Source organism: Cygnus atratus, chromosome 2 (assembly GCF_013377495.2).
Source record: "Cygnus atratus isolate AKBS03 ecotype Queensland, Australia chromosome 2, CAtr_DNAZoo_HiC_assembly, whole genome shotgun sequence".
NCBI lineage: Eukaryota > Metazoa > Chordata > Aves > Anseriformes > Anatidae > Cygnus > Cygnus atratus.
The window spans coordinates 34,098,531-34,115,372 of record NC_066363.1 but is presented as its reverse complement, the minus strand read 5'-3'; the positions used below and the strand labels follow the sequence as shown (position 1 = coordinate 34,115,372).

Sequence of the window (16,842 nt, the reverse complement as noted above, 5' to 3'; positions counted from 1 at the left end):
GCCTTAAGTGCCAAGGGCTAAATCTAGTTACCACCAAAAGGAGCTGACCACGGTAAGAGTGGTGCAGATGGCTCAGTGCAGCAGCCCAGCCTCATCGCAGATGAGGCCCGGAGCAGGTAGGAAGTCACCTGAGAGTTCATGTCCTGGCATTGCTCTCTTGCCTGTTCTTGTTTTTGGCTTTGTATTTTTGCTTCAGGGCATCTTGCAGGAAGAAGGCGCACAAACTTCAGGCATATCTAGAATCAGTTTCATGAATGCCTTCAGGAGTTTTGGAGAAATATCAGGGCAGGTATTTTACGGGAGTAATAGTGATCTGGATGCATTTGGGATTGTTGCTCAGTGTCTTCCATATAGATTTGAAAAGCTAGTGAGTGCAAAGCTTAACTTAGAAGCTCTGCCTCCTGGAGGTTTTCTGTGCATATGTAGGCTTGGTCACATGGCATTCTCCACATATGAAGCATTTTCATGACCTGGGATCAGCACAAGGTTGGAATTTTGAGTACCTTTTCTTTGTCAGACGTCAGCCAACCCTTGAGTAGCAGTCCCAAGTAGATTTGGGTGCCCCTTATCCTGACTTTCATGTAGGCAAAGGCTTGTCCGTAGGCTTCCTCCACAGTGTTGGCTTGGAGTACCACAGGGCTCTTCTGCCAACTTTTCTCCCCAGCCTGGACCCTTTGCAGAAAGTCTCCCTTCTCTGCGCCCCCTGCTTTGGCTAAAACCACATCCAATTAAGCATCAGTTACTTCTCTACACGTAGGCTTCTGTTTGCACGTGTAGATCACTGTACTATCCAGTGATCCTGAGAATGCTGGCCTCGAGAAGGTGAGGGACTATCCCTTAGTTTTCCATCACTCCAGCCCCCATAGCTCTTTACTACTCTTTGAACAATGCCCTCTTGCTGGGGATAGGCAGAGTTCAGTCCTTTCTTTTATAACCACTGTTAACCTGAAGGAGGCCAGGCCAGGCCCAAGCTTCAGCACTGCTGTCCTTCAGCTCTGCGTGTCTTCTCCATCTCTGAGCACAGACTCTTGTTACACAACAAGAATGCAGTCTGGGCGCACAGCAATTTGAAGAGGGAATGGTTGCTGCTCAGATGAGTAGTAACCAGCTCTCGGAGAGGCCGTGTCAGTGCAGAGCCTGTGAGTTTGGCATCCTTTCCCTACTACATTGTGTTCTGTTCTGTGATTCATGTCAGTGGTAGCTGCAGTGGCTGCACCCCTTTCTTCCTCAGCTGCAGTAGCCTGAGGACGTTGTGGTATGCGGGACTATTTATTAGCGAGGGAGCTGGAAGAAGGGTGAGAATATGCTGCTGTTTACAGCCTCTGCTGCAGTGCTCCCTAGAGTTTAGGCATGCCCAGATGCCAACATTCACAGGGGATCTCGTTGCTTTGGATGTGGGACATGCGCAGCGGAAGTGGAATCGAGTGTAGACAACATATTTCAGCCACTGTTTTACTGCAAAGGACTTGCCAACCCAGTTGTTTCCTTTCTCTAAAGACTCTTTCAACAGCGAGAAGACATTAAATATATTTCTAACACCGCAAATCTTTCTAAAAACAACATCCCACCTTGTTCTATCATTCAGCAGTAATGCACGTGTGCCTTCTTTCTCATAGTGCATCTCCCACCTAGGCCAAAGCCATACATTATAGTTTTTTTTCCCAAACTGTTTACATGGAGTCAGACCTACAAAAATACCAAGTACTTTCAGGTCCAAGGTCACCAAATGTCTTTCATCTTGCCTATTCTAGAATAGAGTGAACTTGACTAGGCTTGAGGATGTGAGATAAGATAAGCTGCCACTACTGAACCTAATTATCCATTCACGTGGTCGTCTTGAACTTTGTGGTCCACTGCGTTCTTGGCCAGCCTGGATGGTGGCTGCACTTAGGGGGTGTGCAGTGACAGGGCTGGTGGGTCTCATTTAAAGGAGGAGAAAAAGGACCTGAACTGGAAAGACTCTGTGACCATAGGTTTCTGCTCTTTGCAGAGCATCTCTATTCAGTACCTCAATAGAATTCATCTTTTGGTGCTTCTAGGATATGTGGAGACAAAACTCCAGTTGTCACTTCTCAGGAATTCACTGACGAATGGCAGGCAATGAGGAAATAAATGTCTTTTAAAGATCAGTGAGATTCAGTGGCTTAGTCTCAGTGGACATCCTTCTTGCTACCTGGCACTTGCATATTCCCCAGAAAAGGCAACTGTGTGCAGGCTGGAGTGATCCTGTTCCCATGGCGCCATTTAGATCTAGACAGCTTTAATTTTCCACTTCAGAAGATCGAGCTAGCTCTGATTTATTTATTTTTTAAACAATATGTTGTAATTGAGTGTAAAACTAAGCAGCTTGCTGTAAGTGAAGTCTTTGTCCCATGACTTTTTTTTAGTTTAGCATCTCTTAAAAAAAAAAAAAGGGATTTCTGAGCCAATTAACTGCATTCTGTGCTTCTGGGTGTAATAATAAAAAAAAAAAAAAGCTTCAGCCAGACGGTTCTTCTCTCTACTACTCTTTACTTCTATAGAGATGTAATAGCTTATTTTAAAAGCAACATTTCTACTGAAAAATAGAGTAGTAATGATCTTTTTAAAATCGTTCTTTGATTCACTGATTTGTCATGCAATTTTTAAGGTTGTACAGCACTGCTTCCTAGTTTGGTACAAAGACATACTTCAGGAAAGTAGCTATTGCTAGCTATTGCATTTATTGGGGAAAATGGCTTGTTGGGGTTGTGCATTGAAAACGCTGCTTTCTGTAGAATTTCTTTGAAGTTAACTAGATTTCAGTAAGCACGTTCGTTAACTGGAAACACTTCTGCAGGCTCAAGGGAGAATCTATGGAAAACTTAAAGAAGAAAACTTCTTTGGACCTAAAGAAGAAGTGAAACTTGAGGCTCATATAAAAGTGCCATCCTATGCTGCTGGTAGAGTTATTGGTAAAGGAGGCAAAACAGTAAGTAGCTAGAATAAAACGTAGTGTTAATCAGTTATGTTTATTTCATTGTATACATAAGACTTAAAGGTTTAGCTAACTAATAGCTAATCCTTTGAAGTTATGTTAAAGCTGGTGTTATTTTCTTTGTTGTATTTGTTAAGCTTTCTATTGTCTCAAGAGAATCTCACAGAATGATGTATTTAATTCAAAAAGTGGAAAAAAGTTGCAGTCAGATCTGTAGGGCTTTTATTAATAGAAATGTTGTTCTTCCATTATATTCCCACTTAAGACCACTTTCTTTGAACCTTACCTTGTGTCAAATCTGGGGGAAATAGTCACTGACCTCATTTGATTTAAATCAGATCAAATCCAGTGTGTACAAAGGTGGCATTTCTGTCCTGAATTGAGTGAAAGCATAACTTGTAAAGTGGTAGAAAATTAGGACACGTTCAATATGACAAAAACAACAGAGAAAGTGATTTGCTCTGTCTTAACTAATGGCATCCCTTCAGATCAGTTTGTTGCATAAAATAATACAACTCAGATCTTCAGACCTGCAAGCGTGCTGGTACTCCCGTATTTTCCATATGCTTGTTAATCAGGAGCTAGTTGATACTAGCAAAGAAACGGTTCAGTCTTGGGTCGCTATCCTTGAGTACAATGGGGTCTTGAAGTTGTGTGTCAGGAGGCAGCATGGACTTCCTTATTACTCGGAGTAGTAAGAGATTAAAGGATTAAAATCTTTGAAAGATTGGCTGTGCAGAATACTTTTGGATTATATAATGCTATGCATTTCTAAAACAAAAGGAGTGTAAATCGGACAATACAGAAGCTGATGGGCTACTGAAAATAGTTTGGATGCTTCTCATTGTTCTGTTTATCATTCTCCGTCTTGTGGAAGCTGTTTTTTACAAATATTTCTACATTCGTTCTTCCTTACATTATACATTGTATGAGTTTTCTGCCCTTAGACTTGTAAACTCAATTGCAAACACTGTGGCATCTATGTGCTTTTTTAAGTGGTGTATTTAACACCTTCTGTGTGTTGTATTTGGTCTCTAAAGCACTTCTACAAACCTAGAGAACTTGGTGCTAATTTATGTTAGAGAGACAAGGCTCATCTTGCAAAGTACACTGCTGCATGAAGATGCTTTCTGTAGTGGGTTTCTTTTTTTAGGCATAATTTAGAGGATGTTTCTATGGCCAGCAGCATGTTTGAGGTTGGCATGTTGTGGGATATTTGGTGGTTCAGGATTATCTGACTACTTCTATCTATTTATAGGTAAATGAGCTTCAAAACTTGACAAGTGCAGAAGTTGTAGTCCCTCGTGACCAGACACCTGATGAAAATGATCAGGTGGTTGTGAAAATAACTGGTCACTTCTATGCATGCCAGGTAGGACTGGAAATTATGTCTACATTGCCCTGTTGTTTCCATGGTCTGTCTTCTCTGTCCGTGTGCAGAGCCAAGGGATGGAAAACACTTGTTCAGGGTATAGAAAGCACTGCTTGCCAGGCTTCTCTAATGGCCTTGCTGAACAAATTTTCCTCGTGCCTATGAGAAAGATTTATAGCAATTTTGTGCTCTCAAATACATAAAACAATCTTCTTTCAAGTGTCATATTGACATGTTTAGGCTCTGGCACTGTTAAAACTTTCAAAGCAAAAGAAACCCCAGGTTGTGATTGGACTGAAGGTGCAGATGAAAGAGGGGTGTAAGCCATCTCGTAGAACCTGGCAAGAAATGCACATATATGTGCAATCTGTCCGCATCTCCCGATCTGTTGATTTAATGCCATAAAGAAAAGGATTACAAGATTCCTTCCCTCACCTAACTTGTAGTTCAGATTGATTCCTTTGTCATGTTGCTGCAGGTGCCTCGTAGTTTAGAAATGAGATGGGGAAGGCTGGTAAGTTCTGTAAAACTTAAAACCTCCTGGAATCTGTGTACGGAAAAATTAGTTTGCTCTCCAGTGAAGCAGTGGTTCCTATAAATAAAAAAAAAAAATAGTATCTCCAGGGAATAAAATTAAATTAGGCTGAAACTTCAGTTAGTCTTGTTGGTAGTCATCTTCCTATGCTCATGCTTTCTGTATTACAGATGGAAAAACTGACTACGCAGGTAGTTGTGGCAGGTGGAAAAAGTAGAGAAGTTTAAAATAAGTTGTGCTTTGGGACTACATTATGACTACCCAAAGTGTATTTTATCTAGTGAGTAATCAGTGAGTAGTAGGGACTTAGTTATTCCATGTTTTCTGTATCCCAGTAGCATCTACAGAGTCTGTTGTAAGCAGCATGGCATCATCATGGGTTGTTTCTTCTTTATATCCTTCAGCTTGCTCAGAGAAAAATTCAGGAAATACTGGCTCAGGTAAGAAGGCAGCAGCAACAGCAAAAAACATTGCAAAGCGGACAGCCTCAGCCAAGACGGAAATAAAGGTTTAGGAAATGGCCCATCAGAGACAGATGCCAGACCAAAGACAGACTGTGCAACAGAGAGACGGGTGGTGAGCACCTGTTGAAGTTATATGCAGAAGATCCACCAAGCCAATCACCTGTTCGAGGACCAGGCAACCGTTGAACGCTGTCTCTGAGAATGTATTCTTTAGGCTCTCTCAAACTTTTGAAACCCAGCTTTAAAATAAGGACCCCTTCACTTCCCTTTTGTTCTATTCTCACAATTTAACATAAACTCGTTAGTCTTTTTTATTGTTCTTATTATTCCCCAACAATTTTAGAACTTGGTTTAATGAAGCTTTCTCTTCTGAGTTCACTGGTTATAAAAAAAAAAAAAAGAAAAAAGGACAAAAAGAAAAGGCATTGCTCTCATAGGTCCAGTTGTAAAAGACGAAACATTTGGAGGGTGGGATTGTGGGTGGGCTAGGGTTAGAGCAAGGGTATCGACAAGAGTTTAAGTGTTAGTCCCAACGTTGAAACAAGTGGCATTTTTTAAAAAGAATTTGGTTGCATTTTTACATAACACTGCCATGAATAACCTAAGGGAAGTGTTGAATGGTGTTGGCCAGGGCATAAAAAGATAAATATGCATTTTACTAAACTACCTCAGGCATTTAGTACCTCAATGAGAAATTGTTCCTTTTTTGCTTTTTTTTTTGGTATTTTGTATACTTTATAAAGCTAATAGTTCTTGAGCATTTTATTTTTTTAAAAAAAATTAAAATTTGATCAGCCACCAGCCAGGAGTACTACAGACTTATCGGGGAAAATATAGTAGAGCACTTCTAGCTGCTGGCTGATGGGAGTAAGGTGGGTAAAAAAAACATAGCCTCAGATTTTCTGAGGGCTTCAACACCATCATTTGTTTAAAAAAAAATTCAGTGAATGTTCAAAAGATAGTGAATGATGCCAACATTCTGATAGCAGCAATGCCGTTTAGTTTTCTTTTAAGATGGGATGAAAAAGTTTGTGACGGTACTTTTTTGGGAACAGGACAAGGAAGTGATGGCAAGAGGCTGGGGTTGGGGGAAAAATTTAGAAGGCTGCAAGAGGCTGAATTTTTTTTTGTGCTACTTGATTGAATGCATGAACCCTTTGTGCCTTTGACCATCACTACCTAATAATGCTACATTTAACCATTTGCAGCCCATTTGGACTTTGCCATTTTGTTCAAAGAGCAAGCTTCATCTTCAGTTTGATAGAACACTCGATCTGCTAGAGCGTATTTGAGGCCGTGGGGGTCTCTGCTGTCTGCAGATCACATCATACTGCTTTCAGTTACCACGATGGGGGAAGGTCAAACAGTGTTTGATCACGTTGAAAGATAATGAAAGGCTAAGTTTACATATCCAGCCGCTGTTATGGGCCACACTAAGCCACTTTGAAGGTTTTGAAAACTATTACAAGAAAAAAAAAACAAAACAACAACCTCTCTAGCCTGGCTTATAATAGATGCAGCAGGATTTATGCACGTTCTGCAACCAACCATTAGAGAAAAAAATGTCAAAAGGCAGGGATAACAGGAAAGTTACCAAATTTCTTAATTTCCGAATGTAATTTGAATGATGATTGTGGTAATAGTGACACATTCAAGTTTCTACAATAAACTTCAGTCTACCTCAGTTTAAAAAAAAAAATGTGGCAACACATGGTGCATAAAGACTGCTGTGTGTGTGTGTGTGCGCGTGCGCGCCTGTATGTGTGTGGTCGACAGAGCCATGCTATTACCTCTGAACCTTTTTTTGTGATGTTTTTTGTGCATGAGATGATCAGAATCACCATGCTGCACTGATTTGAGGGGCACAACGAGCAAAAACATTTGTTTCATCATTTTGTTATCTACCTCTTAGGTTCATGTTGAAATAGAGGCATTACTACATAGACTAGATAATTTTCCCAAAGATCATTGTTGTACAGATTAGATAATTTTGAAAATGGTCTGAAGTGTTTTTCCTGCATCTCTTCTTTACTAATTGGTTTAAAAACCACAAACTTATGTTGTAGATTTAGCAAAGAAAAATGAATTTCTTTTCCTTTTTTGACAGTGACCTTCATCTAGCCTTTAGGATAATTTTTTTTTCTTACAATGAATTTAAAATTACTGAAGTATGAAAAGTCATAGCATTTTAATTTTTGTTGAGGCTTAAGTCAGTCTGACATTCCTTTCTTAACATTTGAGAAGGATTTGACTTCATTATTTTCCATAAAAAATTACTTTACAAATAGGCGCTGCATTTACATCTACTGATTTAAATACTGTCATATCTCTTAAATTTCTAGACTTAGTATGGTAAATCATGTTTTTCTTTTCAATTGAGACTTGGTAATTTGGAGTATTTGGGAATAGCTAGAAAGTAAATACTGTAAATGATTTCAATATCCACAAAGTATGGATCATTTTTCATCTGTAATGTGCCCCCCAATGCAGCTCCACTTGCCAGATGCCTCTGAATGGAATAAAGAGTTTAACTCCTATCATCAGATAAAGTTGTGTGGTGTTTTCTTAAACTAATGAGGCATAATGACTGACTGCTCTAAGCATTTGTGGTGCTTTGATCAGGTTGGTTTTCTGTCTGTAGTAATAACCGAGGAGGAATGAACAGTCACCCACAGGCATCCAGCAGCCAGGTTACGATGTCTGCGCTTTCCAGTACAAGCAGTGACTTCTGTGGCTTGTAATTCGTCTTCTCCTTTTCATATACCAACACTACGCGGTCTGTAGAACAACCCTTAGCTCACGGCTCGTCTCACGCAGACAAGTTGGGCTGGGTTGCTCTGGAAGGAACGCGTGCTGAAGTCGTGACCAAGGGCAAATGTGAAGGAATCGTTTAACAGGTTTGAAGCGAGATCTGAATTGTAGTCAAAAGTTTTTGGCTGCTTTTGATGCAGTCTTCACTTTGGCGCTCCGTGTGGTGCAGCTGTGGAAGGAACATGGCCTTAGGAGCGTGGATAGGCAGAACCAGCCACAGTGAGCAAATGTGGTAACTTGCATCTTGCTCCTACCACCCTCAAACACCCCCCAGCTGCCAGGGAGGTGGCATCTCCTCTTGATTTAGATACATAACTGTGAATGCTTTAGGTGGAGATGGAGGGATCTGGGGAACCGGGGTTCTGTTCACCAATCGTATAACTACCATTTAAAGTGGAATGGAAAACCAGGCTTACTTTCCCAACTCTTGCACCCTCCTACTTGTCCTCACAGCTCACTTAAAGGGACTGACCATTGAAAGGAGGGAGTTGAAGGAATGATGTACGTAGATAACACCCTGTATGGTTCTGCGCTTCACAGGGAGCTCCAGCTCATTTTCCCACGCTGATATTGAGAAACCTTCTCAGAACTGGCATCCCTGCCCTTTGAGCAACTTAAGTTGAGCCTTCCTCTGTATCGCTGGTGCATTTGTGATAGCTCAATCCCTGACTGTTCTTAAGCATTTGCTTAATCATGATGCTTTTACTCGCTTCTAACCTCCCAAAGCTTTTATTCTTAAGCTGCTATTTCAAAGGCATGCGCTCTTTGTGTTAGCTTCCGTTAAATGAAGCATGTATGCTGTGCAGGACAACACAGTCTCAATGTGGTACTAGGGCACGGGATTTTTAAATGATTGTAAGAAATCATGGGGTAAGCACTCAAGCTGGGCTGTAACAGATGTTAGCTCAATTTATGGATGCAAACACTGCTTGATACCCAAGTTACTCAAACGCAGCATAGGAAATCTTGTAATATGACAAGTTTCGCATTGGAACTTCTTTCTCCTGTTCATCCCATCATCAAGAGATCCTGCATGCACCTCTCCAAGAGGACTGAATGATGAATCTGTAGTCTCCCTGGACCAACTACTCTAATTTTTAAAATAATTTTACACAAGACTCAACTTATCCATGGAGCTGAAACACCCCAAATGTTTCTCTTTCCAAATGGGGTTAGTGTTGCACAGTAGTGACCAGCCAGCCCATCTCTGTTAATTCCAAGGTCCCAGCTTTTGCAAGGGTCAGGCCAAAGGCTCAGCAAGTCCGGCTGGTAACCTGGCAGCGGCACTGCAGTAGGGTGGTACAAATTATGGGAGTTTCTTCTAAGTGAGGGGGGAGGAAGTGCTTTTCCTGAGCTGGAAATTCTGATTAATAGCAACTAGTGACTGTTTCAACTAACTCATTTTCACAATATGCTTTGACAGTAAATTCAGTTACACTCTTCATATAGTTCACTGCTTGTTGTCTCATTTTGACTTTTACAGTTGGAAAGGGATGACAGACACGCACAAAAGTCCTTGTCTGTTCCCACAGCAGCCATTCCCTAGTCTTTACCGTTCTTTTCTAGACTCTCCTGTTGCTACCATTCTCTTTGCGAGACAGCATGCTGCGTGTAGTTCTGGTTACTAAACGTAAGGTACAGTAGGTACGTATAATGGCATAATGTTTGCCACATCTGCCTCTACTCATCCAGCAGTGCGTGTCTGCAGTAGCAGCAGTAAAAGGTAAATGATTTCAGGGAAGGGTCCACATCTCTCCTGGGAGGTAATGCCAGATACAGAACCCGTCTCTCTATAGGAGAGACGATGTTATCTTTCCTCTATGTGGGTTACTGATTGTAAAGTATCGTGAAGTGTTTTGCAAAGCTTTTGCAGACGAGTTTACCACAACCACCTTTATTTTGTGGTCAAATATGTTTTATCTGCGTTGTTTAACTGCATTAGTAAATGTTCCTTGTTCAATTTGGAGAACTATCTGCTGCCTTCTATCAGAAAGCAGGTGAATTCAGAGGCAGTTCTTCCTGAAAGAGGCTAGACACAGGAGGGTAACATAACCAGGCTGAAATGAGGCAGAGGATATTCTTCGTTTACAAACAAAGCCCAGTCCACCCCCAACCACCCCCCAAAAATAAACACACACAAAAACAAACAAAAAAAAACTTTCTCTGAGCACTGTAACCAGCAGTTGCTGTGTAGGGAGGAGATGTTGTCAGGGCTTGAAGTAGGCTATGGGGTAAAAGGTGACTACCCTCAGCATCCACTGCTGCTCCTTCCTGATGCACGGCAGGGCCAATTTCAAGGAAGAGATTCTACTCTTCTGCTGACAGCTCTGTCCTGTAGTTTACATAAAGACAAGTTTTGTTACCAACTTGAAGCTCTAACTACTGCTGAACTGCCTAACAGCAAGTAACGCTGAGTGCTAAGGGCTTCCTGCAGATCTTTCCCCCAGCTCAAGGGGGCTGAAGGTTTACGCTGCCATAGCACCTTTGCCTCATTGCTTTTTCCAGAAACTAGGTGAGAGGACAGCCCAGAGATAGGCCAGTAGCACACTTAAAGTAAGCTGCGTGTCTTAATATGAAGGCACAGAGCTCAAGCTCTTCAGTTTATTATTATTATTAAAAACAGATTGGCCTTGGCTGAAGAAGTGACTTACTGTTCTGTTAATTCAAGACACATTTATTTGTCACTGCTGCTCTTAGCTTTTATGCGCTCAGTAATACCATTATGTTTGCTCTCCTCCTTCAACTCAGCACATGATTTGCTTCATCATGACCAGAAGCAACTGGCTTAATACAAACCGCATCTAAACTGTACTACTTATTTCATGTTTCACCTTGCAGCACTCCAGCCTTTTCACAGGAACTTCACGTGCACTGCCACTATGGGCAGGCCTTTCAGAGATAGTAGGAAAATGATCAGTGTAGAAGCTATGCCTGAGTTTCAGGGCAAGCTGCAACGGAGCAGGGAAGAGATTTCTATTTAAAACTCCAGTGAGGGAGTGACTCTCCTAGGAAGCTCCCTTGTGATACGGTTCCTTCTTTATCGCATTCTGGTAGCTCCTTCAGCAATTTACTGAGGCCCATCCAGCAAATACATCGTTTTGTGCTGATCAACTGCACTGACAGCGGAGTCAGCACTGAAGCCTGCATGCCTCTCATGTCTGTTAAGGCACACTCATTTCTCTTTCTACTTGCCACCTCGGCAGCTGCATTCAGTTCTTGTCACAAGATGGTGACGCTTCCCACTGCTGTTGGGAAGTCAGCCCAAGAATGAAGTCTTCTGGCAGTGACTGTGGAGTCATCTGTGTTAACTGGTCATCGTAGGAACCCAGAGTCCATAACTTCTCCAGTTCGTAAGTCTCGCGTGTCTCCGGCAGCATGAAGTGCATCACTATGCTACCTGCACGGAACAGAAATTCACAACAGCTGAGCAGTAGGAAGTGACCCGTTCTGGGCAATCCATCAGGTAAGTCTGAAAATATTCATGTACAGGCTTTAACTCAGGGTGGGGTAAGTATGCTAAATTTAGTAACCTAAAAGCAGTGAAACTTAGTTCTCTGTATTAATGAACTGTAAAGCACAACCGTGCTTCCAGCTGTACAAAGAGTTTGAGCCCTCCATCCCTACTCTGGCTAGATGGAACAGGTCAGCTGATGGAGGGCTCTTCAGTTGATGATTCTTGTTCGTGAAGATAGATAGGAATTGGTCATTCCTCCCAAACAATGCAAGACTACAGCCAGGAGAACAAGAAGGACAACATTCTGATTTAAAACGGTATCATAAAACTTGAGACTAAAGAAGTTGCCCCCTTTCTGGCCCCTAGTAAGCTGAAGGAATTTTTCCCTGAAAGAAGCCCTTCTCCAAAGTTACAGGTGGACTCTCAGCTTTCCTCTATTACCAATGACAAGCAGCTATAGCCCATTGGTCTTCCTTAGGTGTATTTCCCTGCTTCTCAGGTGTTTTTTAATGTGAAACAGGCTTAAACTTTGACACAGGCTCACCAGCTAACTGTATTAAGATTTTCCTTACAGGGCTTCATTAGTTCTGTTAAAACAGTAGTAAAACTAATTGTAGTGTACTTTGTAGTTATGCCCTTCAAATGCAATTAGTTTTCAGTTTATGATTATCAAAAATCATGAACAGTAAAGTAACGGAGGCCTCATCACTGTCTGCACTGCCTCCTTGCCCACTCACCTTCTCTCTTTCAGAGGCTGAGATTACAGAGACAGTGGCGAAGGTGACATGCTCTCTGAAGGTAAAGTCTTTATGTTTGTGTGTAGAGTTTCACACGTGAAGAACAAGGAACTGAACTCGGTTTCTTTAGGACTGTGGTTTTACCCAGTGCCATGGTATGACCTGGACAGTGGCAAAGTCTGTTCAACAGCTCATGATTACGGAAGCGTACAGAGAGCCCCTGCTCGCCCAGAGATCATATAAACTTGAGAAAATTTACTGAAGTAGCTTTTCTCTTGCTACTGTTATCTTCAAGTTATAAAGACCCGTTTTAGCCACTGAAGAGCAGCTGCTACTTTCTTTTCAGTGCCCGTGATTTTAGTGAAAATTAATTTAGTAGCTCAATGAGTTCAAGCAATAAAAACAACCGGAATTCCAAAACAGCAGACTGTTGTCAACTCTCCACAGCAACCAGGGCTCACAGTGAGATGTTTCTCTCAACAAAGGGCCCATGCAGAACTTCATACAGGTCAGATCCACAAATATTTACCAAAATCAATGCACAGCCAGTCATCTGTCTCTTTCCCTTCAATCTGAGCGTGAGGATCAGTGTCTTCTTTCTGATGCTTGTACTGGGAGAGAAGCAACATCAGGAAGTGAAATACTTCACGTTTATTTAAAAGCATTTAAACCGAACAGATAAACCTGACTTTCTCAAGTTGTTGAGAGTTGTTTTACATCCGAAATGGGATAGATAACTCAATGCTGCTTCTGAGGGCTGCATATACAGCTGCAGCTCTGGAAAATAAGTACACATCTATCAGTGGGATTTACTACCAGACTTGCTATCAGAGTTCCAGTACTCAGAATTCCCATAGTTACCCATGAGTTTTGGGTGGCCATTTTTTGAGATGAATACTGAATACAGTTACTTAGCAATAAAGTAGTCTTTCAGGTATAGGTTCCCCGTAACTTCCATTACCATCAAGATTTGCTTCCTTTCAGATACCTTTAGGTGTTTCGTGCTGGCTAGCTAAGGATGCAGAAATGGAGATGCCCAATGGCAAAGGGGAGGTGGGGAGAAAACAAGTTTGACCTGGTGTTATGAGGAAGGTGTTCAAACAAGCCTCCTGCCCCTCGAGAGCGGGCTCTGAACACTCATTGCAAGATGGAGAAAATACAGCTGGCATACAGATTTACAGGCTATGAATAACTGTGATAGAGGAGAGGGAGAAATTCGAAGCAGGACTGCAAAATCTCAGCTGGGGCAAGGTAGGTAGTTGGCCGTGTAGTTTGCCATTACCGTGACATTTTAAGTACTGTAAGAGTAAAGCCAGCCAGCTGCCCCAGCATCTGCTATACTTCACGCCTTATGCTTCACCTTACTTTTGTCTACAAAACTCTCAATGCCAGGCAAGCTCTGCCACTCGTGAGTACTTGGCCAAGCTTCCCAGTTTTTCAGGATGCACAGGAAGACCCCGTGTCTCTCCCCAGAGGCTCTGCTCTTACAGAGATGTTCTTGCAGCCACCAGAGGGAGCACACTGTTGTAGTGCACAGGCATTTTTGCAGAGTTGGGGAGTATTCACTGATCTATCCTGGTCTGGGGGAGATAAAGGGCTGTTGATTTAAGACCAGCAGTTTATGCAAGCAATAGAGTACATATTAAACACTTATATTCAGATCACACTAATGCAACTTCTAACTTGAGGCACAATTTTAGTTTGCAAAGGTGCATAAATTCCTGCAGAGAACAATAAATTCCCCTCACCTGCTCAGAAAGGCACTGAAAAGCAAGACCATCTCTCTCTTTAGAGTGAGTGGTAATAGCTATGAAGTTTGCTGGACAGAAGTCAGTCACGGACACAAGTCACCAGCACCATTTCACATCACTGATGGATGCTCTCATTCTAGCCACCAAACTGTGCTACTGTCATCAGTGTTCTAAGTACGGAGAGGGCTGTTTTTAAATTATAATCTCTACATATTGAGTACCGTCACTATAGGAGAAAAGTACAGTTTGTTGGTAGGTGTATTTAGAACTAAATGACATAAGGATAATTAGTTTCATCTTGCCTTGTATATCTGTATACCTGCAAACCTAGGGAAATTAATTTCAGAGTGTCTCCTCCTAAAACGACTCCCAAAAACCTAGAGAGGGCAGTGGGAACTCTTACCATTTTCATCATATAATGTGCCATTGCATGGAGATGTCGTGTTGAAGATCCACTCACAACTATAAAATAGTTACAGTATTTTATTTCTGGAGGTACTTGGATGACACAGATGTCTTTTGCATTTTCTTGCCTCAGCAGAGCTACAACAAAATCAATGTTGAACTTTGCAGTATCTGGAACAGAGAAAGAACAAGAGAGTGGTAATTTCTCTCTTAAATTGCAAGCATCAACCACTCTGAAAGTTATTAAAAACACAAAACGGCAATGAACTAAATTATAGCCTAAGCTAGCCACTCACTGTGAAGTTTGGTTTGTACTGACAATCCAGTGGGGAAGACTTTTAAAAGCCATTTTTTAAAATCATCAAACCTGAGTACTAAGCACTCTCCTCGTAAATAGTGCTCTATAACTAGACAGAGCAGTTAGCAAACATCCAGGTTTCTTTTAGGTAACTTATTTAGTTCTCTTTATTCGTACATATTAGAGTTAATACTATCATCAGATACCTGACGATTAAGATGAATGAAACCTAAGTACTTCAACAGACATTCATTTCAAGCACATTAAAAATATTTCAAAACAATGCTTGTCAACAGGCCCCGATAGGCCCGTGATAATATGTGGTGATGAAAGTACTCTAAAATCTTAAGTAGATGGGCTCAATATATCAAAAATGGAGCTGATGTGATGCAGTGGACAGCCTCTTCTTTATTTTTACTTATTTTAGTTCTCTAGCCTGCTCTGCCATAGAATCATTAAGGTTGGACGAGATCTCCAACAGCATCTGGTCCAACCGTCACCCTACCACCAATGTCACCCACTAAACCATGTCCCCAAGCACCACGTCCAGCCTTTCCTTGAACACCCCCAGGGACGGTGACTCCACCACATCCCTGGGCAACCCGTCCCAGTGCCTGACTGCTCTTTCTGAGGAGAAATGTCTCCTCATTCCCAACCCCAACCTCCCCCCAGCCCAGCAGCGCGGCCAAGGGCTGCCCCCGGCCCCCTGCCGAGGGGCCCGAGCACAAAATGGCGGCGGCGGTCCCCAGGCACGGGGGGGCAGCGCCCGACTGCCCCGGCCGCCCCCCGCGGGCCCTACCTGCCGCCCGCCGCTGCTCCGCCGCCGCCCCCAGCGCTCTGCTTCCTCCTCCTCCTCCTCCGCCCCCCGCCGCCAGCCTGAGGAGCGGCCGCGGGCCGCGGGCGGCGGCAGCGGAGCGGGGCCGTGCCCCCAGCCGCAGCAGGCGGCGCCCCCCGCGTAGCGCCCGCCACATCCCCGCCGGCCGCCCTCCGCCGCCACGGCCCGCCCCCGCACAGCCATTGGCCAGCGCTGCGGCCGCCCTCGCACCTCATTGGCTCGTCCCGCTGTCGGTCCGGGGGGGCGCAGCTGGGCGCGTGCGCAACGGCCGCCTCGAGGCTGAGGGGGCGGCGGGCGTCGAGTCAGGGCGACCCAACCTTGGGGCGCCTCAGGGTTGGGGCTCCGGCTGTAGTTTGGTGTAAAAAAGCTGCAGCTGGCTGGAAACTAGGGGGGTAAAAATACACTTACCCCACCTCCTGAAGATGCGAGCATTTACACTGACGCATAAAAAAATATACAAAAGAATTCCTGTTCTGTTTTTCCCTCACAAAGTGATGATAATAACAATGGTAATAAAACTTAAAAGGCATAATCTTGTTATTCAAACACTTGTAGTGATAAAAGCTTTAGTTTTAAATAAATTCAACTCTACAGGGCTGAAGGTGTTCACTATGAGGCCACGGTATCTGGATGTGTCTTACAATGTATAGTTTGCTTTCTTTACAGTCCCTTCAGGAACTGGTATTTTTTAGCCTTAGTTTCATCTCAGAAATACTTTTAGTAAGAAAAGAATGTTAAATCTGATGAATCTCTTAATTGTGTGCTATAAGAAGTGTTCAGCAAATAGGGGGAGGAGAAACAAAGCAAGCTGTTTGAAACGGTACTTCATTTTTAAGTCATTTTTAAACAAACTTGCTACCCAACTAATGTTTCTGTTTCTCTTGATGGCGTGTTTGAAAATGTCGTTTTTAAAGATCATGTACATTTATGTTTGATGTCATTCTTTGATGTTATTTCTCCAAAGGGGATGCCTGAAACCTATCCATATTAGAATCATAGAATCATAGAATATCGCAAGTTGGAAAGGACCCACCAGGATCATTGAGTCCGACTCCAGGCCCCACACAGGTCTACCCAAAAATTCCGACCATATGAGTAAGAGCACATATGCTGACATTCACAAATCTGTTGTTTGTCAGCTGTTCTTGCGTTTGATGGACATGAAGATCATTTTTGTCCTGATCTCTTCTGAAACTGGGTTCCACAGCCATCGTGTGGTTGTTA

General features: G+C 42.7%; 2 protein-coding genes across 3 annotated transcripts in view; one reads left to right on the top strand and one right to left on the bottom strand.

The window, feature by feature from the left end:
* IGF2BP3 (insulin like growth factor 2 mRNA binding protein 3) overlaps positions 1-5,726 on the top strand; it is a 109,560-nt gene extending 103,834 nt beyond the window's left edge. For both annotated transcript variants that reach the window (XM_035562452.2, XM_050708833.1), the window contains exons 14-16: positions 2,819-2,950; positions 4,215-4,328; positions 5,268-5,726. In XM_035562452.2, coding sequence (XP_035418345.1) covers positions 2,819-2,950; positions 4,215-4,328; positions 5,268-5,369 — 348 coding nt within the window. In that variant the 3' untranslated portion in view covers positions 5,370-5,726. The remainder of the gene's footprint in view (positions 1-2,818; positions 2,951-4,214; positions 4,329-5,267) is intronic.
* A 4,290-nt stretch (positions 5,727-10,016) lies between these two features.
* Positions 10,017-15,782, bottom strand: MALSU1 (mitochondrial assembly of ribosomal large subunit 1). Its single transcript, XM_035562451.2, has 4 exons — positions 15,583-15,782; positions 14,484-14,656; positions 12,859-12,940; positions 10,017-11,535 (listed from the first exon to the last, which is right to left on the bottom strand). The coding sequence occupies exons 1-4, from the start codon at positions 15,752-15,754 to the stop codon at positions 11,348-11,350; spliced, it is 615 nt and encodes a 204-aa protein (XP_035418344.1). The 5' UTR covers positions 15,755-15,782; the 3' UTR covers positions 10,017-11,347.
* Positions 15,783-16,842: the final 1,060 nt, after the last annotated feature.

Bases quoted from the DNA above. Each gene is read 5' to 3' on its own strand.
- MALSU1 (XM_035562451.2), bottom strand. From the start codon at position 15,754: ATGTGGCGGGCGCTACGCGGGGGGCGCCGCCTGCTGCGGCTGGGGGCA. The intron at 12,941-14,483 runs GTAAGAGTTCCC...CTTCTCTCCCAG, and splicing joins CACATTATATGATGAAAATG to TACAAGCATCAGAAAGAAGA. The intron at 11,536-12,858 runs GTAAATATTTGT...TGTTCCGTGCAG, and splicing joins CTGGCTGTGCATTGATTTTG to GTAGCATAGTGATGCACTTC.